Here is a 27033-nt window from a genome sequence, read left to right as displayed (position 1 = left end):
TTCACACTGAAACATAAAAAAAATCTAAGCAACTAGCTATACTTATTACGCATTCTATAAAAAGACGCGATAGCTCTCGTTTCTTTCACTTTCAATTTCTCTAGTTCATAAAAGCAAGTAATAAATTTTGTGTGCATATAACTTGATAAAATTTGATAAATACGAATATATTTTTTCTATGTATAAATATTCGACTAAAAAAGTATTCTTTTGTGCTACTAATACCTACTAACACCCATATTATTGTTATCGCTATGTTATCTTGTTGTGAAGGGAAGTAGATGGTCCCTCTGACAATTTCAGTTAATATTATCGTTTTGGTGTATTTTAAACAGGATAATTTAAAATTATCTACCTTATATTAATGTTGTATAAATTAACCATTTACATATAGCTTAGGTTCACTGAGGTGATATGGAGGAATTCCCAAACCCAAATCTCGAAGACCTCAAAGTTTGAAAGAGACGCAATGAGGCAACACCCGTTTTAATGGTTCACATAGTCGTTGAACAACAACTCTGCCTCCAGAACCACCTTCGTGTCACTATGATTATGTTTTGATGGTCTTCAAGTCTAAATGCTACTAAGCTAAAGCTCTGAGGCTGGAGAAGGAAGTTCCATACTATTTGGTATACACGGTTTTATTAGTTGCTAAGAAAATGTTTAGTCCTTCACTAGGATGAAGCTCTGAATCCGAGGTTATATACGTTTCTTACTTCGCATCTTTGGTGTACCACGAACGTCTTTGTTTTTATTAAAGTAATTAATTTCTGTTTTAGTATTTAATTTGGACAAATTTTAAATATGTTAATGTAAACAATAAATCGATGCATTATGCATTAGTACCTACTGTAAATAGTGTAGCGCAACGCATGGATCAAGTACAACTATTCTATCTCAAGGAAACAAGAGTTCAGTTCTACTCCAAGAACGACACGCCACTGACCAGTAAAAAAAATTTGCTCTCCATCTCGCAGACCGTTTTACTTGGTTCAGATCATCAAGGAAGGTATAGATTTATAATGAACCATTTTGTCTGAGCCCAAAACACAACGTTGCGGAATCACCGTTACGTCCATCATGGTGCAACTCTTTCCACAAACACATTCTCCAACACATTATTACACAAGTACAATCTTGAGTTCCACGCAACAATAAACATGTTCCCTAAATCTCGACCGCAGTCCTGCAACGGCTTGCCCCACTACGGCTTGACCGCAAAGAATTCCTCCGTTGCAGAAGACCGCTTCATGTGTTGGAGTCGGGAGACGAGTGTTGGAATAAATCTAAAAGCGATTACGGGAAGGACGACTATTTAGCAGTCTTTTGTGGTTTCTTAGTTACCAGAAGATTACAGTTATGTGGCTAAATACACGGAATTACTGCTATTATTACGCGGAAAACCTGGCTGCAGATGAATTATTAACTTTTAACCGAGACCACACAAAGATAGGTGCTTTACTACAGGGAACCATTAACAGATGTCTTAAACAAGCTTAATTAAACAATTCTATGTCATCTTATTCCGTTACTGTGCAGTTTTAATGGTATGGAAGCTGCTACAACCGTCCTTCAATAATGACTGTAGCATGTTTGTAGCACAGTTTCTATTGGAATTTCATGTATTTGGGAGATCTGAAAGATTTTGTTATAACCATGGTTGGGACTGTTAACCGTAAGTTTGCCGTTCTTGATCTGTGTATTATCGTGAAAATTAAACTCTTGGAAATATCTCTTGTAACTTTGGATTGTTGTTAGGCAACATAAATAAGATATTTAAAAAATCTAAGATGTAATTTTGATCCTAAATACCACTTCCATATACTCCTAGTATATTGGTATATTTCTTTTCGCTTCCAGGTGTAACATTTAATTCAATATTAATAAAAATTTTAATTAAAGAGTGAATAAAATATGAAATTGAATTAAATTTTTTAACACTGTTGTAACAGGACTTTTTGCAAGTGAACCCATGATTCCTTTTGAGGAAGTAGGACTACAATCTGAGCACATAGTTTAAAGCATCTCAGTTTCAATAAATTGAGCCTGCGTCATCTTGCGTGCAAGAGCATTTATAGTTATAAAGAACTATATTTCCGACACCATAGCTAAGTTTGTCTTCATATCCTGATGAAGAAAATACCATTTCAATTTCAAACACGATACCTTAAAACCATCTACTTTATAATAATGTTGTATAAACTCTTTTAACTTTTGTATAGCTTTTGTATAAATTTACAAATAGCTCAGTTTTACTGAGATGTATGGAGGAACTCCCAAACCCAAATCTCCAAGACCTCAAAGTTTAAAAAGGCATTATATGGCACCTCCCTTTTTAATGTCAGGCATTGCTGATGAGATGAGTCAGATAGTCATTTAGCAACAGCTCTGCCACCAGAACCACTTCCGTGTCACTATGATTAATTGTTTGATGGTCTAAACCTTCAAATACCAAAAGGCCAAAGCTCTGACGCTGGAGACTGAAAATTCCATAGTGTTTGACTAAATAGTTCCTAAAAGGGTTTCTTAGTAGCTATGAAATATTTCAGACCTTTGCTGAGGAGAAGCTCCGAAAAACTACTTAAGAAACTGAAAAGTCTACTTCCTGTCTTCCTAATTTACGTCCGATCTGTGATATTTTCAAAGCTATTGTTGGTTTTGCTTTGTGGGGCAATGATTAAGGAGTTATATAGATACGTAAACTCAAGAGTACAACTTTTTTCAAAACCACCTACTTCCCGTATAAGAAGATAAGGTAGTCCTTACTAAGATAATGCAACATTTCGAAACCGTTTGCTACAAGTTTAGCGTAATATAAATGTTTACGGACTGCAATCTTGGAAATAATGGCTCGAGTTGTGTTCATTTCTCTGTTTTGCCTTAAGCAACTGTAAAAATGCCATAACGCCATATATAGTCGACGTATCCTAACAGATTCCAGTACTGTGTGTGTAAAAATTAACTAATTTATTCAGTTTTACTTTTTATAACAACTTTAGTTTTAAAACAGTATTTAAATGGTATTTTCAATACATTAAAATAATATTTTAAATTTGTCACTGGCCAAATCCGTAGGAAAAGTTAGACAGTAACTCGTGTTTCCTATCTTCATGATCAAGCACTTTATCCTTAATGGTTTTAAAGACTTCAAGGTAATAGTAAATTTAATTACTAGTCTCTTAAGTGATCTTTTACTAGGCGAGATTGTATTTATCCGCGAGGTGAAGCCGAGCGATACTTTTGAAAGATTATCTTACATTTCATAGTCTAGTAAGTGTCCTTCCATAACGAAACGTAACACTATTTTATCATTCATTTTGGTGTTAAAATCACGTGTTTCAACATACGAGTGTCAAAATAAATAACGGAATTGCACCGGAATTTCAAATGTTTAAAGATGGACAAAGATGTTTACATAGGGAAATAATTGCTTGCCCGAGCTATGCAATGTGTGGGGGAGGGAAATCAACTGGCTTAGCTACGAGGAAGACGATGACATTCGAGATCTCGGCTGTATTGGAAAGTACCCAATTACCATACAGAGTGATGAAAACATATTCCACGTTCGTAAACTTCAGCCAAACATCTCGAAAGATGTTTACTGGCAGTATAATTTGGATTATGTTTCGTAAATAATATAACTGTTTTCACAAATTAGAAGGTATTCCGATAATTATTTAGTTTTCCTCTTTATAAAAGCCTTCCTCAAATTTTAAATAATGTGTTACAATACATAAAGGTCGATTGGCCGAGACGTTGTCGAGTTTTGTGCCTGGTAACCTGACAGCGATGTAGTAAAACAGATTTCTTGAACAATTTCCGCAGAATGAAGTAGCATTAACGTCCAATTTTGAGGTGCAAACGTTACATCTGTAGGAGAAGCATACACTAGAATAATATAAAGTATTTTAATTACGTAAATTAATGATTAAACCCTTGCAAACTGCATACTGACCAATTGTGTGTTGAGGTTAGCAGGAGGCGGGGCTTCGTAGTGACGCACCGAGAGCACAGGCAGGCCGGCCACAGAACTGTTGGCCACCTCCGTCGTCATTCCTACAACTGATGCACACTGTGTACACTGAATATTGTCACTGGACACAGGCAATACACTGAAAACATAGATTGTACTAACAGTACACTGAATACAAGAGCGTTTTTCTAATACAGAGAGCACACGGCCACAGAACTGTTGGCCACGCCGTCGTCAATTCCTACAACATGCACACTGTTATTGATTGTCACTGGACACAAAACTTACTGTACACTGAATACAAGAGTTTTCTAACGAGAGCACAGGCAGGGCCTGTCAGAGGCCTGTCACAGAACTGTTTGGCCACCTCCTTCGTCATTCTACAACATGCACACTGTTATAGATTGTCACTGGACACAAAACAGTACACTGAATACAAGAGTTTTTCTAACGAGGAGCACAGGCAGGGCCGGCCACAGAAACTGTTGGCCACCTCCGTCGTCATTCCTGCACATGCACCACTGTTATAGATTGTCACTGGACACAAACAGTTACACTGAATACAAGCAGTTTTTAACGATGAGCACAGGCAGGCCGGCCACAGAAACTGTTGGCCACCTCCGTCGTCGTCATTCCTGCAACAGCACACTGTTATAGATTGTCACTGGACACAAACAGTAACACTGAATACAAGAGTTTTCTAACGAGAGCACAGGCAGGCCGGTTACAGAAACTGTTGGCCACCTCCGTCGTCATTCCTGACAACATGCCACACTGTTATAGATTGTCACTGGACACAAACAGTACACTGAATAACAAGAGTTTTCTAACGAGAGCCACAGGCAGGCCTGTTAACAGAACTGTTGGCCACCTCCGTCGTTCATTCCTACAACATGCACACTGTTATAGATTGTCACTGGACACAAACAGTACACTGAATACAAGAGTTTTCTAACGAGAGCACAGGCAGGCCTGGTCACAGAAACTGTTGGCCACCTCCGTCGTCATTCTACAACATGCACACTGTTATAGATTGTCACTTGGACACAAACAGTACACTGAATACAAGAGTTTTCTAACGAGAGCACAGGCAGGCCCTCTGTCACAGAACTGTTGGCCACCTCCGTCGTCATTCCTGCAACATGCACACTGTTATAGATTGTCACTGGACACAAACAGTACACTGAATACAAGAGTTTTTTAACGAGAGCACAGGCAGGCCTGCACAGAACTGTTGGCCACCTCCGTCGTCATTCCTACAAACATGCACACTGTTATAGATTGTCACTGGACACAAACAGTACACTGAATACAAGGAGTTTTCTAACGAGAGCACAGGCAGGCCGGCCACAGAACTGTTGGCCACCTCCGTCGTCATTTCCTACAACATGCACACTGTTATAGATTGTCACTGGACACAAACAGTACACTGAATACAAGAGTTTTCTAACGAGAGCACAGGCAGGGCCTGTTACAGAACTGTTGGCCACCTCCGTCGTCATTCCTACAACATGCACACTGTTATAGATTGTCACTGGACACAAACAGTACACTGAATACAAGAGTTTTCTAACGAGAGCACAGGCAGGCCGCCACAGAACTGTTGGCCACCTCCGTCGTCATTCCTACAACATGCACACTGTTATAGATTGTCACTGGACACAAACAGTACACTGAATACAAGAGTTTTCTAACGAGAGCACAGGCAGGCCGGCCACAGAACTGTTGGCCACCTCCGTCGTCATTCCTGCAACATGCACACTGTTTTAGATTGTCACTGGACACAAACAGTACACTGAATACAAGAGTTTTCTAACGAGAGCACAGGCAGGCCGGCCTGTTACAGAACTGTTGGCCACCTCCGTCGTCATTCCTGCAACATGCACACTGTTATAGATTGTCACTGGACACAAACAGTACACTGAATACAAGAGTTTTCTAACGAGAGCACAGGCAGGCCGGCCACAGAACTGTTGGCCACCTCCGTCGTCATTCCTGCAACATGCACACTGTTATAGATTGTCACTGGACACAAACAGTACACTGAATACAAGAGTTTTCTAACGAGAGCACAGGCAGGCCGGCCACAGAACTGTTGGCCACCTCCGTCGTCATTCCTGCAACATGCACACTGTTATAGATTGTCACTGGACACAAACAGTACACTGAATACAAGAGTTTTCTAACGAGAGCACAGGCAGGCCGGCCACAGAACTGTTGGCCACCTCCGTCGTCATTCCTGCAACATGCACACTGTTATAGTTCGTCACTGGACACAAACAGTACACTGAATACAAGAGTTTTCTAACGAGAGCACAGGCAGGCCGGCCACAGAACTGTTGGCCACCTCCGTCGTCATTCCTGCAACATGCACACTGTTATAGTTCGTCACTGGACACAAACAGTACACTGAATACAAGAGTTTTCTAACGAGAGCACAGGCAGGCCGGCCACAGAACTGTTGGCCACCTCCGTCGTCATTCCTACAACATGCACACTGTTATAGATTGTCACTGGACACAAACAGTACACTGAATACAAGAGTTTTCTAACGAGAGCACAGGCAGGCCTGTCACAGAACTGTTGGCCACCTCCGTCGTCATTCCTACAACATGCACACTGTTATAGATTGTCACTGGACACAAACAGTACACTGAATACAAGAGTTTTCTAACGAGAGCACAGGCAGGCCGGCCACAGAACTGTTGGCCACCTCCGTCGTCATTCCTGCAACATGCACACTGTTATAGATTGTCACTGGACACAAACAGTACACTGAATACAAGAGTTTTCTAACGAGAGCACAGGCAGGCCGGCCACAGAACTGTTGGCCACCTCCGTCGTCATTCCTACAACATGCACACTGTTATAGATTGTCACTGCACACAAACAGTACACTGAATACAAGAGTTTTCTAACGAGAGCACAGGCAGGCCGGCCACAGAACTGTTGGCCACCTCCGTCGTCATTCCTACAACATGCACACTGTTATAGATTGTCACTGCACACAAACAGTACACTGAATACAAGAGTTTTCTAACGAGAGCACAGGCAGGCCTGTCACAGAACTGTTGGCCACCTCCGTCGTCATTCCTACAACATGCACACTGTTATAGATTGTCACTGCACACAAACAGTACACTGAATACAAGAGTTTTCTAACGAGAGCACAGGCAGGCCGGCCACAGAACTGTTGGCCACCTCCGTCGTCATTCCTACAACATGCACACTGTTATAGATTGTCACTGGACACAAACAGTACACTGAATACAAGAGTTTTCTAACGAGAGCACAGGCAGGCCGGCCACAGAACTGTTGGCCACCTCCGTCGTCATTCCTACAACATGCACACTGTTATAGATTGTCACTGGACACACAAACAGTACACTGAATACAAGAGTTTTCTAACGAGAGCACAGGCAGGCCTGTCACAGAACTGTTGGCCACCTCCGTCGTCATTCCTACAACATGCACACTGTTATAGATTGTCACTGCACACAAACAGTACACTGAATACAAGAGTTTTCTAACGAGAGCACAGGCAGGCCTGTCACAGAACTGTTGGCCACCTCCGTCGTCATTCCTACAACATGCACACTGTTATAGATTGTCACTGGACACAAACAGTACACTGAATACAAGAGTTTTCTAACGAGAGCACAGGCAGGCCTGTCACAGAACTGTTGGCCACCTCCGTCGTCATTCCTACAACATGCACACTGTTATAGATTGTCACTGGACACAAACAGTACACTGAATACAAGAGTTTTCTAACGAGAGCACAGGCAGGCCGGCCACAGAACTGTTGGCCACCTCCGTCGTCATTCCTGCAACATGCACACTGTTATAGATTGTCACTGGACACAAACAGTACACTGAATACAAGAGTTTTCTAACGAGAGCACAGGCAGGCCGGCCACAGAACTGTTGGCCACCTCCGTCGTCATTCCTACAACATGCACACTGTTATAGATTGTCACTGGACACAAACAGTACACTGAATACAAGAGTTTTCTAACGAGAGCACAGGCAGGCCGGCCACAGAACTGTTGGCCACCTCCGTCGTCATTCCTGCAACATGCACACTGTTATAGTTCGTCACTGGACACAAACAGTACACTGAATACAAGAGTTTTCTAACGAGAGCACAGGCAGGCCGGCCACAGAACTGTTGGCCACCTCCGTCGTCATTCCTACAACATGCACACTGTTATAGTTCGTCACTGGACACAAACAGTACACTGAATACAAGAGTTTTCTAACGAGAGCACAGGCAGGCCGGCCACAGAACTGTTGGCCACCTCCGTCGTCATTCCTGCAACATGCACACTGTTATAGTTCGTCACTGGACACAAACAGTACACTGAATACAAGAGTTTTCTAACGAGAGCACAGGCAGGCCGGCCACAGAACTGTTGGCCACCTCCGTCGTCATTCCTGCAACATGCACACTGTTATAGTTCATCACTGGACACAAACAGTACACTGAATACAAGAGTTTTCAAACGAGAGCACAGGCAGGCCCGCCACAGAACTGTTGGCTACCTCCGTCGTCATTCCTACAACATGCACACTGTTATAGATTGTCACTGCACACAAACAGTACACTGAATACAAGAGTTTTCTAACGAGAGCACAGGCAGGCCGGCCACAGAACTGTTGGCTACCTCCGTCGTCATTCCTACAACATGCACACTGTTATAGATTGTCACTGCACACAAACAGTACACTGAATACAAGAGTTTTCTAACGAGAGCACAGGCAGGCCTGTCACAGAACTGTTGGCCACCTCCGTCGTCATTCCTACAACATGCACACTGTTATAGATTTTCACTGCACACAAACAGTACACTGAATACAAGAGTTTTCTAACGAGAGCACAGGCAGGCCGGCCACAGAACTGTTGGCCACCTCCGTCGTCATTCCTACAACATGCACACTGTTATAGTTCGTCACTGAACACAAACAGTACACTGAATACAAGAGTTTTCTAACGAGAGCACAGGCAGGCCGGCCACAGAACTGTTGGCCACCTCCGTCGTCATTCCTACAACATGCACACTGTTATAGTTCGTCACTGAACACAAACAGTACACTGAATACAAGAGTTTTCTAACGAGAGCACAGGCAGGCCGGCCACAGAACTGTTGGCCACCTCCGTCGTCATTCCTGCAACATGCACACTGTTATAGTTCGTCACTGGACACAAACAGTACACTGAATACAAGAGTTTTCTAACGAGAGCACAGGCAGGCCGGCCACAGAACTGTTGGCCACCTCCGTCGTCATTCCTGCAACATGCACACTGTTATAGTTCGTCACTGGACACAAACAGTACACTGAATACAAGAGTTTTCAAACGAGAGCACAGGCAGGCCGGCCACAGAACTGTTGGCTACCTCCGTCGTCATTCCTACAACATGCACACTGTTATAGATTGTCACTGCACACAAACAGTACACTGAATACAAGAGTTTTCTAACGAGAGCACAGGCAGGCCGGCCACAGAACTGTTGGCTACTTCCGTCGTCATTCCTACAACATGCACACTGTTATAGATTGTCACTGGACACAAACAGTACACTGAATACAAGAGTTTTCAAACGAGAGCACAGGCAGGCCAGCCACAGAACTGTTGGCTACCTCCGTCGTCATTCCTGCAACATGCACACTGTTATAGTTCGTCACTGGACACAAACAGTACACTGAATACAAGAGTTTTCAAACGAGAGCACAGGCCGGCCACAGAACTGTTGGCCACCTCCGTCGTCATTCCTACAACATGCACACTGTTATAGTTCGTCACTGAATACAAGAGTTTTCTAACGAGAGCACAGGCAGGCCGGCCACAGAACTGTTGGCCACCTCCGTCGTCATTCCTACAACATGCACACTGTTATAGTTCGTCACTGCACACAAACAGTACACTGAATACAAGAGTTTTCAAACGAGAGCACAGGCCGGCCACAGAACTGTTGGCCACCTCCGTCGTCATTCCTACAACATGCACACTGTTATAGTTCGTCACTGAATACAAGAGTTTTCTAACGAGAGCACAGGCAGGCCTGCCACAGAATACCTCGTCACTACATATAATTTAGCAAATTTTCAAGGAATACGAAATTTTGATTGATGTAAACTGCATTGAGTATGCTTGATTTCAAAGTTCCAAGGCTGTATGTACTGTGAGAACGCTAAAATTCATTTTTTTGGTAGTTAATTTGGTGACATCTACCCATAACTTTCCAATACTGTAACTTTCAAAAACTTCCAATACGATTTACGTAATGAGAGAATGTTCTTCATCTGTAATGTTAAGAGTTTCAAAGTTACTTTTCGTACAAGCGTCTACATAAATATTAAACTGCATTAACTTGAATTCATCTGTTCATCTATTCTTCGTTGAACATTTTTACGTCTCCTGCTGTAAAAATTATTTCAAAGTTCATTAAAATTGAGCTTTTAGGTGTAAACGTTGCCTAGTACTTTCTTTCTTTTTGGCCAGTTACATATAATAAGTTGTATAGACCCAATACGTTGCTCTAGAACGAATAACACTACATCGAGACCGGTGGCTCTGAAGATCTCGCAGTCGATAACTTGTTAACCAAAAATTGATAATAATGATAGACGAAAGTGGAAGGCCCATAATCGTGCAGGTTACGATCAGCTGGGAGCCTGCAATTTAGTGACGGGATGACTGGGCCCCGTAATTCATAGCGTCTGTGTAGAATGCTAAACACCCGTTCCATTGTGGGAATCCCTCTACGGTGTTTTTCATAATTTATCACCAGGATGTTGCTCAGTTATATTTAGAATTTAGAGGCGGTATTTGCAGTCACGTATTCTTTACACGTCGTTTCAAATGTTGTCTTATCAAGACAGAGAGACTACTTAATATAACTATATATTTATACGTGCACCTGTTACAAGCTATATTAGAAACCGTATAGCAAAGATGTTCATGTACAATATGCATGTGTATCTTAGAATAGGGAAACTGCTCATAATGCACATCCCATCAGGATCACTCAAGTGATGTCCGTTGATTTATTTTAAATTGCTTTACAAATTGATAATAGAAAATTATAGGCTTTGAAAAGTTTCCAGATCAATCAGTAACATTTGGATAGTTAAATGTTTCTTGTAAATGTTATTTTAATAGGCTCATACTCGAACCCATCAAGTTGTGTTTACCTGAAAGTGGGTTTATTTATGTAAATTCAATTTTAGCTCAACTAAACATAAAATCGTAATTAATCAAAAAAGGTTTCCGAGAAAATCAAAAGTACTTATATATAATTATGTAGGAAGGATATTTTAAATTACATATGGAAAATTAAGTGTTTTGATGTAAAAATAAATGTACACGTATAAATTTTTACTGCCTTTGGGTTGAACATATCCATGTCATAATAATCCAAAAATATTGGGTCTAAATAATAAAGTACCAACGGACCCATGCAGATAAATAATTTCGAAAATTTGGAACATGGAGAGCTTACGACGAATAGCACATATGCCAAATTTTGTTTTTAAGCTACAAAGAATCTTACAATCGGGAAAAGTTTAAAACGACAAAAATCCGTGTTTTGCAAAAACAGGGTTCAGCTTTGGCGATGTGAGCGATGAAAAAACTATCTTCCCACTGAAGAACGTTCCTAGCAAGCAATGACGTCGAGTTTTATATCGCCTGAAGAAACAAATAAAACTACTAACTGTGCTTCTATACATAAATTGTCAATGCGATCTAAGTTAATTGAACATTTGATAAGAACATGGGTTTATTAAACGGGCAGCTAAATTACAGTGATCAGCTAAATTATATGTTCAGCTACTTTCGGTCTGAAGTAATGCTTTATGTTAGACATAGGATGTTGGAAGAGTCAAGGAATAATTTCAATTTTAGAATAAAAAAAATTATAACTTTACAGTGCAATCCAAGTTTGAAAGCAAATGTACATTTTTATATTATATAAAACATTTTTATGGAATACAATAAGATAGATCATTTAAATTTATTAGCATTACGATCAAAATCACTTATCTGTTATGAAATATCGATCATTCATTCAAACTATCAGAATGTTAAAGGTATAATGAATGATATCATTAAAAGCTAACTCATTTTTCTTCTAAAATGTCTTGTATCTGATATATTAGTAATATTCTATGAAACAATGATATTAGGTAGGCTACATGAAGATATTTTGTAAAACATACATGACACATATGGTTTATCTTGAGTATACAGTTGCATACGGGATGTGTAACTGTAGTGTTCAAATATATTCGCGATAACACCGACCTCTTTCTCGGATAATGAGATGAGAGTGGGAAGGTTGCGGTGAACCAGAAGGATAGGATTTCACCATGAGTCATACCGGTACATCATTTTTTACCTCTTCGTTTATAAAGAAAGATCCTTGAAGGTACTGTATTATGGACACAAGATGGCTGATCATATTAGTTTGGCGATTTATTTCTGTATATAATGTTCCCGCTAATTACAGAACTGCTTTTGTATGGTTTACTTAAATATTCCATATTCATACAATAATTGCTTTTAGCTTTCTTTTTAATTATATAATTTTGTCATTTGGCAAAGATTTTCTCAGATAGCCTTTTCATTAAGTGATCAATATTTGTAACTTCGGCTCACTAAGATGAAGATCTCTTATTGCACTATAACAATGCGAAAGAGACCACGGGTCATGCATTATTATTATTTCAAAATTGAAGAACTCACTCGAAATCGATAGAAGTAAATAAGGACATCAAAGACAACAAAAATGAATCTTCCGCTATTTTAAAACTCCGGTTTATTTTAAATTCAGTTTCACGTGGAGCTGGCATATTTGAGATCTTTTGCTTTGTAATTCATAAGGGTTTTCATTGTGATGTACCTTATATCTTTAATTTGAAATATAGCACATGCACGGACAAATTAATGGGTATTTCCGGATCCGGGTCTGATCTCTAATTGCATCTCAAATTGCTTATTGTTCCCGATAAAAAAGAGTGGTTGGTTCATTAAAAACGACATATATGAGAATTATGTAAAAATCGAAATAATAGCTCAGAAATGAGAATGTCGAGAATATTTCATACCTTTGATAAATACAATTTTAACACAACCAACACCTAGCATCTTACATATGTGGTGATCTTGTTCTTTCAAATAGCAGAATTTTCAGGAGCAACTGTGACAAAACCGGAATCTGTTGGGGTACATTTGAGGATGACCTAGTTAGAGAAAGGATCCAAAACTTTATAATTGTTACTTCTTTGTCTATAGTAGGGCTTATAAAAAGAGCATCAGTGTCTTAGCTCTAAATCCACTGACATTGCGCAATCATCACAATCAGTCTAAGTTGCTCCTATGATTTGGTTAAAATGTATCTTGTATAAAATAATTTGGCTACTCGTACACTTAAATATTGTTTGAACTTCATTGGTATAAATGTAAGTCTCGCCCTCTACACTCGTGGCTACTACTGTTCACTCATTGATCCACCTGATAACATTCTCTCCAATCCATTATAACTCTGTACCGAATGGACAATACAGATGGGGTTGGATACCGCTGAGGTCGTATTAATGAATACTCGAAATTCGAAGTTTACGTATATGTTTAATATTGGCAAATAAACATAAAAGCACCACTTCTAGTTGGTAAGATAAAATAAAGTATTGCCACGTTGCTGCCAAATATAGTGAAATGAATTAACTAAATTATGATAACATGGAATGGGCCGAAATATTCCAATGTTCTATGAATTGTACCTTCGAAATTAATAATTATTAAAACTTTAAAAACGACTTCCCTTTACGATGAACTCGACTCATAAACGCGGGCGTCAGCATTGTTGGATCGACGATTCAGCTGTAGTTGGAAAAGGGGAATATTAGTAGACTGGAAGTCGAAAACATGAAGTAATTGGGCTTCAACTCAAGAAGTGAGCTCAAAGAGCAAACTGCAGCTCGCCTAAAACGAAATCGCGATAATCACGACAACGTGGTCTCGTCAGAAGGACATCGCCACAAATATTATCCATGTTTATCTGGAAAATAAAAAACATTCAAGGTAAGTTACTTTACAAGTTATAATTTTACTTTACATTACATTCAAATTTAGATGTCTCGCATGAAAGGGCTAACTTATAACACGAAATATAAATTTTTACTTACGGACAAGGCGCGCGAGGTGTTACTCCGCAGCAGAAAAATTAATACGCGTGCCAATTAGGTTATCAATCCGCCAAGAAATTAGTTCCAAGAACATCGGACGTAACTTATACTAACCAGTAACAAGTAAATGGGTTGCGAAAATATTTACTATATGAAATACAACTAATTAACGGAACAACTCATTTTAGCTGTCAACCATAGCCAGTCAAAAGCCTGGGAATAATCAAGCGTGTTCAGTGAGGTATATCTTCTCGTGTCTCTTGCATCATACAGGCCAGCGAATACATTTAAAAGTGCAGTGCATGTGCTGTACTTACTGTCAACTTACAGAACAGTATTTGGGGTTTATCAAAGTAACAACATGTGGTCGAAACTTAGCAGTGAATATCAAACACTTCCCCATGCCTCAGAGAGTTTCATCTATCATTACCCTGCCTCCACATTTTAGAGACGTCTCTGTTTTTCAGTTCAAAATGCAATTACATTAGAGGTAGTGATAAACACTCATATGAGACTGGAGGCAGGGAAAACTGCCGAACTGGGAGACACAGGACGGTAGTACATGAGCGTAGTACACCGAGAGGCAGGAGCTCGGATTGTCAACAAACTGCCAAATTTCATAAAAAGTGCCGCAATGCCTAAGGCATTTAAAACTCCTCTGAAAACTGCATTGCTCTCAGAAGCTTTTTACAGTACAGACGAATTCATGGCACATGATTGGCTGACCGACGCTGATAACAGAGTGGGAAATTCGAATGAATGAGCAGTAGGATGGAAGGAACAATTTGTATGTATGAAAGTAATCTGGATGTCATGTATGAATCCAAAATTTTAGCCTATTTTCTTCCTTGACAATTGCTATAACATGTACATGTTCGGAAGCAATAAAATTATTATCGTCATCCCTATTATTTGAATCTGCAACAAACGTGTTTTCAAACGGAAGCTAGCAATTTTGAGGATGTCGCCGATGTTCGGGGCCAGTCAAATTCAGTTTAGAAGCAGTTGCGGCCTTGGCGGTGACAAATGTGGGTTCAAAAACACATTAGCGGACATCGCTGTCGTGGTGAGAGCCGTGAGAACTCACCTGGGCGCATTGAACTGCGCGGCGCCTCGGTCCTCTCAACCAGAGGGGGACATTGTTTACAACTACTGCCTGTCTTCATACATTATTTAGTGAACAACTCAATCCACCTATTTGTTCCTTTAGGTAACGGTCTTCTTTTGATTACCATCATGTTCTTAGGGTACCTTATAAAGGCTTGTTTGAATACCGACAAAGCTGTTGTTTGTTTTTCTGTTGATATTCACATACCACGCGCATTTTAGCAATTTTGTCCTACAGAGGAGAGCCTTGAGGATTTCTTATGGCATTCTCGTATAGCGGTGTTAAAAAATTTAATTGATCACTTTATTTTCCGTGTTCTAATAGTGTCCATTACCTTCCTGTTTGAATCACACTTATAATAGTCCTTTCGGCTCAGTCTGAAGAGGTAAGTAGATGTTGTGACAGCTGAAATAGTAGTAATTTATACCGATTAGATTTATATGTACTCAATATCTTGAAGACCTTTCGAGATAAACAAGAAAGGTAATACGGTAATTGTAGAAAATAATATAATCCTTAGAGAATAGTTTTCTTTTTTTCATTAGGTTCATAAGTAACGGAGTGTGAATTTAACAAATTTTAACTGCCACCATAGAATGCAATAGAAAATTATTTATTTCCAAAAACATATACACCTACATACAGTTGATAAATTGATAAATTATAAATTACCCTTTTACTATACTTACTAAGCGGCGATAAAATAAAACAGTTTAATATTAACAGTATTTGGATAAATATTATTTACGAGTATATAATTTAAGTATGAGTTATTAAACTATATATTACAGATAAGCATATAGTGTACAATGGAAACTAGCCTGCGTGGGCAAGCAGCCTGTGCGTAGGCTACAGTTGTACTAAAAAGTTTAATGATATCTAGATGTTGAAAAAGGTGTTACTGTTACGTGTCGGTGTGTTTTAAGCCATAAAATGTAGAAATATTTAGTTTTGTGAGGGATATATATATATAAGATAATACAAATTAATTAAATTTAATTAAATCTAATTAATTAAAATTAGACAAAAACCATCGGTAGAAGTAAGACCACATACACAAGACCGTGATATGACGAGTACGGGGGGGGGAGAAGGAAATCGAATGGAAACGAATGGCGTAACAATCTTACAAACGCACGAAGTCAATGTATTTAAAAGTTCAAGTTTTCTACCAGGTTTGAACTTCATTCCCATAACATGTTGTTAGTGAAAGAAAACTTCTTGTGGGATTTACATATAATTAATATGTCAAAAACCGTAAAAAAATACTAACATTGCAAAAGTTTTATATTTTATTACCTTTCCAGACAAACTAATTTGTTTTTCTATAGGTTCATAAATAAAAGATTTGTGATAGAAAGTTTAAACGGTCGCCATATTGAAACGAAATTGTGTACTAAGCTGATCGAGACATTTATAAGATCAGTGTTTTACTAGGTTACAGTTGGGTTGCCCTTTTTTAGAACGGATATCGTTTTCTCAAACCGTATTTTATAGCAAACATAAAAACTTTTAAACGGGGGGGGAGGTTTTCAGCTCTGGGGATGAAGTTATGTATAAATTGAGGTGCCATGAAGGCGACTTCAATAGGCTGATTTTGTATACAAATTCCAAACATAACACTTTTGAACGTTGGGGGAGGTTTTGAGCTCTGGGGGTGAAGTTATGCATAAATTGAGCTGCCATGAAGGCGATTGCAATAGGCTGATTTTGTATACAAATTCCAAACATAAAAACTTTTGAACGGGGGGAGGTTTTGAGCACTGGGGGTGAGGTTATGTATAAATTGAGCTGCCTTGAAGGCGATTGCAATAGGCTGATTTTTATACAAATTAATACAAATTCCACCTAATACCAGAAACAAATAAATATTATATCCCAAACATTTAAACTATGTAAGTACAAAAATAAAATGGTTACTGTCGTAAAACATTTTAACATATTTCCAGGTAACATTTGAAATATCAATACGTGTATATATACGACTAGGTACTTATGTAAGGTTAGGGATTACCTTGCCATAAAACATTGTATAGTTTTAAGGAGGCCATTGAGAAATCCAGGAAGAGGTGGCTGAATACAATATTAAGTTCAAATATTCATTTAATAAAATAAGTATTAAACGTTTTATATACTGGAAAGTAACGAACTTAGAAATAAACTTAGCAGACATAATAACAACAAATATTTAAAAATCAATGTATCAACCTTATATAGCTTAGAATATGTGTTACATTATATAAACTCAGAGTCCCTCACTAAATAGTAAAGATATAAAGTTTGCTTTTGTATTCTTTGTATGGATAGATATCTCCCTCAATCGAACTCACTCTATGTAGAAATTAAGTTTCATGCAGAATTTTAAGTCCCTAGGTCCACTTGTTTTCAAGATATCATGAGGACCGACAGACAGACAGATAAAATGGAAATGTTTGGTAGCCTCTAAAGCATATTTACAATCCACTATTTCTTGACTTGTTATTAAGATGATTTCGGTCTTTCCCTTGAATCAAACGAGCGATAACCAAGAGGTTTAGCTTCAATTGTCCTGCTCCTGGTTTAATGAGGTGGGCGCATTTTTACAAGCTTGCAAATAATCATATAAAGCTAGCGAAGTGATGAGAGAGCGATCCTGGCAGACATTCGATAGTTACAAAGCAAAACTGTATTGATACTAGCCTACACAAAATTAAATCCTAACCATTCAATTACACATGCATTATCTTATTAATTTCATATAATCACTTCTGGTTAACAGTTTTTTTCTGGACAAGTCTTTTTACTTCAGGTATAATATATATATATATATATATATATATATATATATATATATATATATTTAATAATGTAAAAGATCTTGTCAATTAAATAAAGAATAATTTAAATAAAATTACTTTTCAAAAGTAAAACATGCTGCACTCGCGCAAACTGAACTGCATGGAAGTGACAGTGTAGCAACTGAAAGCACGGAGCCGTATCACGAGGCCGTAGCACAATTGGCTGAAGGTCGTTCAGTACACTGGTTGATAACGGGAAATCCACTGACGTGATGGGACGTATTGTTGCTGAACAAGTAAGGAGAACGCGAGTGTCGGGTAAAACTTTCCTTCATCATAGATTCCAACACATCTTACGACAAGCTACGGACGCGGACCTATCCTTCTCGATCTTTTGAGGCGCGGGAAAACTTTAAGGTTCGGAGTATCGTATGTTACTTAGATAGGTATTAGCAGTCTTATGTTTGAAAACAGCGAATAACTACTCTTACACGATGAATTCCATACATATCATACCATCTTTTCTGCTTCAACCTTAATGGAATACAACAATAAATATTGATAAAAAATATTCCAAATAATTATCGCCCAATTTCCACCGTCCCTGTCTTCCACAAAACTTTCGAAGAAGCTTATCAAACAATTTGAACACATTTCTTGAGCGTCACGAAGTATTCTGTCCTGAACAATTGGGTTTATGCAAAAAGTCAACAGTCAATGTTTTGACGATTCATAACGTTTTCAATGGCCTAGAGTGGCAATAACACCGCCTAACAATACTTCAATCAAATCTGGAGGATTTACTGATACCCATACACACTTTATTTCAGTTCATTTGACATTTTTATTTTTTATTAGAGAAAAGTTTCTACTTGCTATATATTCTAGTTAATTACTGAAAAAGCATACACTGTATCTTATTTATGCGTTTTATATTTATCTTATTTATATGTTGAGCAATACAATTCCATTATTGTTTGAAAAGTAATTGATATTCTGTTTATATACTCCTAAAAGTGGAGAGTGGCTTTTTAAGGAATTTTGTTGTAAGATGTCCCAAAGTCACTCAACTGCCGAACCTATCTGTGAGCGGGACAAGCTATGATCACTCTCCTTCATTTCAACAGTTCAAGTGATGTTCATGGATGAACGTGCCCCAGGCCACTGAACACCCCTACACCCCCCATCTAGTTATACCCCTACACCCCCCCTCTAGTTACACCCCTGTACTATCTGTGTATACTGTGCCGAACCTATCTGTGAGCGGGACAAGCTATGATCACTCTCCTTCATTTCAACAGTTCAAGTGATGTTCATGGATGAACGTGCCCCAGGCCACTGAACACCCCTACACCCCCCATCTAGTTACACCCCTGCACCCCACCACGATGAGCTGCGGGCCCAACAATTACTAAAGGCGTGTGGGAGGCCGTGCCGATCCTATCTGTGAGCGGGACAAGCTATGAATGAATCAGATCCTCCGACAGCGCCTTGCCAATTACAAGTCACCACTTCCCAGGTAAAATTAGATACCGATTAAAATCTATCACCCTCGCGTGCCGAGTCGGAGGCCTCGGTGAGTTACAAGCGCCTTGATGAGGTGCCGCCTATCCTTGAACGGTCAATATGGTCCTCTTTGCCCCCGGGACACCTCTGTGTAACAAGTCACGTAGGCCGGAGTTATTACTTTATATCTTGTGAACCCCAGGAACGTGCCGAGTTGTGATGTAATATGCTGATGGGGACTGATACTGAAGGTCGGGTCGTTAAATCTCACTCACTAATAGTGCCTTTGGGAAAAGGTCAAAATCATCCATTATTAGACGAACCTTCAAAATCATGAATGTTTTAGCTCTACAAAACTGTGTACCATTATTCAGTTTTGCTTCATATAGTACATATTTTCGCAACCTTATTACTTGTTACTGGTTAGCATAAGTTACATCCGATGTTCTTGGAACTAAATTCTTGCCGGATTGATAACCTAATTGGCACGCGTATTAATGTTTTCTCTCGGGAACTTTGTAGGTGCTAAACCTCCCTACCGAAGAAACATCTCGCGCGCCTTGTCCGTCAGTAAATTTTATATTTTCGTATCATAAGTTAGCCCTTTTATGCGAGACATCTAATTTGAATGTAATGTACAGTAAAATTATAACTTGTAAAGTAACTTACCTTTAATGTGTTTTATATGCCAGATCAACTTGGATAATATTTGTGGCGATGTCCTTCTGACGAGACCACGTTGTCGTGATTATAAGTTGTCTCGATAAATGGCTAATACCGTCGCGATTTTGTTTTAGGCGAGTTCCAGTTCGCTCTTAGAGCTCACTTCTTGAGTTCAGGCCCAATTACTTCATGTTTTAGACTTCCAGTCTACTAACCTTCCCCTTTTCCGACTACAGCTGCATTGTCGAGCCAAGAATGCTGACGCCCGCGTTTGTGAGACAAGTTCATCGTAAAGGGAAGTTATTTTTATAGTTTTAATAATTATTAAAGTTTGTCAGGCATCAATCCATTTTGATTGATACCCACATCCCATTTATGATTCACGAATTACTTTTGAAGTAGTAATAACATAAAATGGATTGTTTTTTTCATGCTAAATTGATGCATTTTAAGACTAACTTTGATTTCTTTTTGTTTCAGGAAGCCGCAAGAATTGAACAGGGTTTTTGAGTTCCAAGAGATGGTAATCTATCACGCTCTAGTTGTATGAAGATTTGATGGATAATCTCAGGAATAACGCAATCTACAGAAAATATCAACTTTCAGAGAATCTTGAAGTTAGCACCTTCCAGTCCCACCTGCCGGTTATCGATAGTGGTCTCATACCACCGTTATCAGTTTTCTGTCTGCAACTGGTTCTCAACAACACAATCTAAATGAAATATCAACATTCCAGAGCATCTTGAAGTTATCACCGTCCAGCCCCACCTGCCGGTTATCGACAGTGGTCTCATACCACCGTTATCAGCGGTCTGCAACTGGTTCTCAACAACACAATCTAAAGGAAATATCAACATTCCAGAGTATCTTGAAGTTATCACCGTGAAGCCCCACCTGCCGGTTATCGATAGTGGTCTCATACCACCGTTATCAGCGGTCTGCAACTGGTTCTCAACAACACAATCTAAATGAAATATCAACATTTCCAGAGCATCTTGAAGTTATCACCTTCCAGTGCCACCTGCCGATTACCGATAGTGGTCTCATACCACCGTTATTAGTTGTCTGCAACTGGTTCTCAACAACACAATCTAAATGAAATATCAACATTCCAGAGCATCTTGAAGTTATCACTGTCCAGCCCCACCTGCCGGTTATCGACAGTGGTCTCATACCACCGTTATCAGCGGTCTGCAACTGGTTCTCAACAACACAATCTAAAGGAAATATCAACATTTCAGAGCATCTTGAAGTTATCACCGTGAAGCCCCACCTGCCGGTTATCGATAGTGGTCTCATACCATCGTTATCAGCGTTCTGCAACTGGTTCTCAACAACACTATCTACAGGAAATATCAACATTCCAGAGCATCTTGAAATTAGCACCTTCCAGTGCCACCTGCCGATTACCGATAGTGGGTCTAAAATGTTGCGCAATGCCACAGTTATCAGCGGTCTGCAACTGGTTCTCAAATGTCAGCCGTCCGCCACAGTTTTTACGGCGACTTTCACCGGAGCGGCACACCGGCGGCGCGGCGGGCGGATTTATGTCCAATGCTCGCATTCCGTGGCGTTGGCACACTCACGTGGTGCGTTCCCGACCATAAATATTGATCTGTTGTTACCCCGCGAAATGCCAAGGTTTCGATCGGGGGATAGTCACCATGGGCGATGTTTACCGGCCACTTGAACAAGGGCAAACACTTGCCGCCTGATGAGAGTCCCGCCCCGCTACAAGGAGAACCAGTACCCGAGGAAGTACATTCTATAACAGTTCCAGGACTGTGTGAAAGTGACTATGCAGACTGCGTCTCGGATTACGCTATAGGCTACGTCCTGAAATGGAACTACGCATTTTGTATTACACAGTGACTTTGAAATTGAGGCATATATGAATGAACAATTCCTTTATTAAACTGAGGTGCGGTTTTTATTTACGTTAGAAACGAATAGATGCATGAAATTGTCGTAACTTTCCTTTAACGTGCAAGATCTGAAACCATAAAGTCCAGTGACATCATCGGCATGTCTCTGTAGATTTATTCAAGGTGTGCTTCAAGCACCTTTTGACACCAATTACTAAAACTGATCAATCTTTAGTTTTCACAAAGCTTATTTAAATTTATATTGAAAATTTCAAAGGTCATTCTAGTTTTAAAGACAAACCATCCATGCATTCCAATCATTTATCGTCCAATTTCCATCTTGCGCAAAATTATCGAAAATGTTTCCTTAAACAATTTGAATTTCTTGAGCGGCACGAAGATCTCTGTCCCGACCATTCGGGTTTCGAAACAAACAAGTCGACAATCGATGCCATAGTTGTTCATAATGTTGTCAATGGCCAGGAGAAGCGAGAACACGTGGTAAAAGTACTCCTTGACTTCTCCAAAGCTCTTGGTTCGGTACATCACGAGGCATACTTACAGCAGTTTCTGAAATGTGACATTCTTAGTCTACTGCATGATTGAATCTCGTGTTATTTGAAAAACAGAGTAGTGCAAGCAGATTGCGAGTGCTCTATCAGTCGGTGTTAAAATTTTTCCTTTGGTGTCCGCCATTGATCAACATTATGACCAGCCTTTTTCCTAATTTACGTCAACATTGTGAACCTATCAATCCGGAATGAAAAGTAATCCAACATGATGAAATACTACTCTGTATCCAATCGAATTAAAACATGATCTCGAAATGAAGACATTTATTTATTTAAATTTATCCATTAAGCATTTCTCGAGAGTCAAATTGAAAACAAACTGTTCATTATACGTAATATTTGCCTCCAACAACAAGAGCAAGAGTTTCATTTGCGGTGATGGTGGATGAAGCTCTTGTAAAAGAAGCAAAAGAGATTAAGTTCTTTGGAATCTACCTTGATCAAGGGCAGACATGGATTGGTCACGTTGAAAGCATTTTCTCTAAGGCTGCCTTGGCCATTTATTTGCTGTGCATCCTTACAAACCTGACTGACCATACAAACTGGCAGTTTAATCAGCCTACCAACGTCAAGAATACCTCACCACCTCGGCCAATATGCCCTTCTGATACTCCAACTGCAGTAGGTCGATAAAGGTAACACAATATTCCGCTACTCGAAGACGTAAAAGGAGGAAGGTCGTGGGTGGAAGGATGATATCCACTTTCACCAGTTGGTCCAGGACGGCCTTCAGGAGGCCATCGACCTCGCCGCTCCTGTGGGCTCCTGGGATCCTGCCCGTCTGTCATTCATAACAACGGCCATACATGCAAAACTCCTCTCAACACACTCGTATCTTCCAACAACATTTTAGTTCATTATAACTTATTGTACTTACTTGTTTTGTAATGCATCATTCCATATCAATTTTACAAACGAAACTACTCGTTACTCAAACAGCCAAATGTCTTCTAAAATTTAATCGTTTTCTGGCTTTAAAATAAGGTGTACAATAATATATTTTCAAACTTAATTGTAAAGGTAAATTATTTAGACGTAATGTAGGATTGTAATAGATATTTCTTACCGGCATATAAAAACGTTTCTATGTATAACCCACCCTTTATTCAATTCTTATTCAAAAACCGTATTTCGTGAGTGTGATAAAAAATGACAGTTATAATAACTTACTGTTTGGAAACGACGCCTACGATGACGACTGCGGACAACTTTGTATACAAGTTTATATAATTTAAATATCAAATGTTCTGATAAGACAGTGAACTAATGTACCAGTAATGTCAGATTGCAGCCTCGTATAACGAACCTTTATAATTGTAATACATTTAGAACTGAATATATTATTTGCATTCGTTAGATTAATCTTGTAACATTTTCATTAATATTAAGTTTAAATTGACAGCTAGACTACCTAGGATCTATGAATAAAGTGTCTGTATTGTTGTACTTCACAGAAACTTCTCTCCAGTTTCATCTGTCTTTACAAAGGCCACGAATTTATTGGAAGAATTAATTAGTAGTAAAATTATTAGTCGAGAATACCTTAAAACAATACTTCAATTTTCCTCTTTGAAATAATTAATGAAATACTTAATTTTACTAAATGACCAATTGGCTTAACAAGTTCTTTGGTCTAGAGAGTTGACTAGTCAAATTTCATTTGTAGGCTTTAATTATGTTGAAAGCAAACAATTATTGTATGTTAATGCAAGAGATTAAACAGAATTATAAATGGAACAAACATTGTTTTGTATACAATTTAAATTTTAAGAATTCCAATACTATAACAATAGTGAACCGTAGAAAGTAAAAATACACGATTAAAAAAAACTTGGCAATTACTGTTACGTTGATTAAGTATTGACTATTTAAAACAAACCTAGTTCAAACGTCAATTGTTGTTAATATACATATAGTACAGTGAAAAGAAAATAACTTTTACGCGCAACCTGCCATCTTGAAATCGCTTAAATTAAGATATGATTCGAACATAACTTATACATACTTAACTTAACATAAAGTAATAACTAAATAGTGTACAATGAGGGAAGTGATTCCTCATTACCTTGTCTGAGAACATGTCAGGATGCAGCTGACTAAGACTAACGCTCATTAATAGTTCTGCTAATGAAAATTGAATAATCAGTTGTACCAACCTGTATCGTCGCACATTTAAATCCTTGTCTTTAATCTCTGCAGCGGGTCCCAACTAGGTATAATCTAAAATTACACCCAGCAGGGATCGCTTTTGGCTGGTTTTTACTTTCCAATTGAACCTACCACTGGGCACAGCAAAAACCGATGTGTCACTTAAATCTGGGCAAGCGTATGAATGTCTAGGAGCGGCACATCACTAACCGCAAATGTCGAGATTCTGGGGTGCAAAGGCAATTCAATAGGTCAACTCTACTGCGGGAGATGACTGTAGAGTTGGTGGGGTTTGTTCCCTAACCCCAGAGGTTCTTGCTAACCCTCAAAAAGGGTGTGCCTCCCCCTACCTACTTTGACTGGAGAGGCTGGTTCAGAGCTGGCCTCCCCTTCTATCGGGGAGACATGACTTTGAGATTTAGTGCCCTAATTCTTCCTCATGGATCTCGATAGGAGGCGGCCCTACCCCCTAACCTTACCCATCCTGAATATCTTGCCACTCCGGAAGCAGCGCTAAGGTTCTTATAGGACTAAGTGCAATTTATAAGTTTCTTGACCTAAAAGAACCAAAAAAATCTAAAATTAAATTAAAACTGACACATGAATTACTCACCTCAACGTGTTATGACACCTGAACATTGTATGTTAGGATTAATTTAACTGTGTTAATTATCGCATTCGGCAAAGGTAAATAGACAAGAATTAGTTATATCATATTGCATGTCCGACCCAGATATTTAGTTGAGCATAATCGAAGCCATTTCAACTCACTAGACTGACACAATTTCTCTATTGTTTGCAGGGGGATGTAAATATTTCTTCTGCGTATGACTGTCTGACGTTCAATCATTAAATAATGAAGCGAGCTGGAAATGAATAAACTTGAAATTTTGCATTGAACCTCAATGAAACCTGTACGCAACACGTTGTATGACGTACTCCTACTTTGCGCTTAAAAGAATATGAACGATTACATTCCAAAATAGATAATAGAACAGATTAGTTTTATTCAAGTACGATGATTAAATAAGGAAGGCGGGATTGGTAGATGAGAATACACATAAATAAAAAAGAAAGGCGAATAGTTGCACAGGGCTCCTGCACTCTAATTACACCCCTGATGATGAACTTGACCTCAAGGCTCCTGGGGAGATGTTGGAGTGAGTATGAAGAACGGCTTGGCCGAGGTCACAACTCCCACTATCGGTAGAATTTCAATCAAAGATTCTTGTGTCTGTATGCTCGCGTATGTCGATACTCGTCCTTTTTATAAATTTGCAATGTGAAGTTTTAATATTGCTATCTCCTTAACCTTTTTCTTTGAAACCCAAAAGAAGAATGAGATAAAAATAAGTAGAAAAGAGGACAGTATGTTTTAGATAGACAGGGCACTATAGTCGGATGCAACTCTTTTTCTAATCCGGTGAAGTCGATGTAACAAAAGCGGCATCTCAACATTGCACCGTTAGTTAGTTCCATTTTATATAATGCAACATTTCACAACCTAGTTAGCCAGTACAACTTAATATTATTTTTTATCCAATGATCCGGAACTAAATTATCGACTGACTAACTACCTAACTGGCACGCGTATGAATATTTTATTGTAACCCTTCGTAGCAGCCCAACTACGTGACCGATTTCAGGTGAACCTCGCGCGCTATTTCCGCGAGCTTACGTATTATTTGAGTAGATGGCTACCACTTTCATAACTTCTACTCCTCTTCTAGTAATTACCGACTAGAAATAACCCTTCTTAGACTACAGCTTCAATGTCTCGTGCCAAGACGCCGACGCCCGGGTTTTGAGTCTACATATTGCGAAGGGAAGTAAAATCTTAAAGTTGTATAAAGTAAAATATCGTAGGCATAGAACATTGGATATTTTAGGCCCACCTATCAGATATACATTTTTAGGTTCTTGTACTCTAATCTAATTGGCAGCAACGTGGCAAGGCATACATTTAATTTACCAACTAAAAGTGGTGCTTGTAAGTTTCATTAATTAAATTGAACTTATGAGTAAACTTTGCAATTCGAGTATTTATTACTACGACCTCAGAAGTCACCACCCCCATGTGTTATCGTCATTCGGTACAACATGACAATAAGTTTAAGAGCCAATAATAACCTGGAGTTAATGTGAGTTACAGATTCCTATGACTTTATTGGATGATGTAGTCAAAGAGCAAAACATTCCTGCTACACAATATTCTTTTATATATTTTTTT

At 39.0% G+C, this 27033-nt stretch overlaps 1 protein-coding gene across 1 annotated transcript in view; it reads right to left on the bottom strand.

Moving 5' to 3' along the window:
• The window catches only part of LOC124367226 (serine/arginine repetitive matrix protein 1), a 341596-nt gene that overhangs the window by 198644 nt on the left and 115919 nt on the right, over positions 1-27033 (bottom strand). Inside the window, exon 2 of the mRNA XM_046823902.1 lies at positions 3956-4056. Within this exon, the coding sequence (XP_046679858.1) occupies positions 3956-4054 (99 nt within the window). The 5' untranslated portion in view covers positions 4055-4056. The remainder of the gene's footprint in view (positions 1-3955; positions 4057-27033) is intronic.

Source organism: Homalodisca vitripennis, chromosome 8 (genome assembly GCF_021130785.1).
Source record: "Homalodisca vitripennis isolate AUS2020 chromosome 8, UT_GWSS_2.1, whole genome shotgun sequence".
NCBI lineage: Eukaryota > Metazoa > Arthropoda > Insecta > Hemiptera > Cicadellidae > Homalodisca > Homalodisca vitripennis.
The sequence above is the reverse complement of the archived record's forward strand: the minus strand, read 5'-3'. Positions and strand labels throughout refer to the sequence as shown.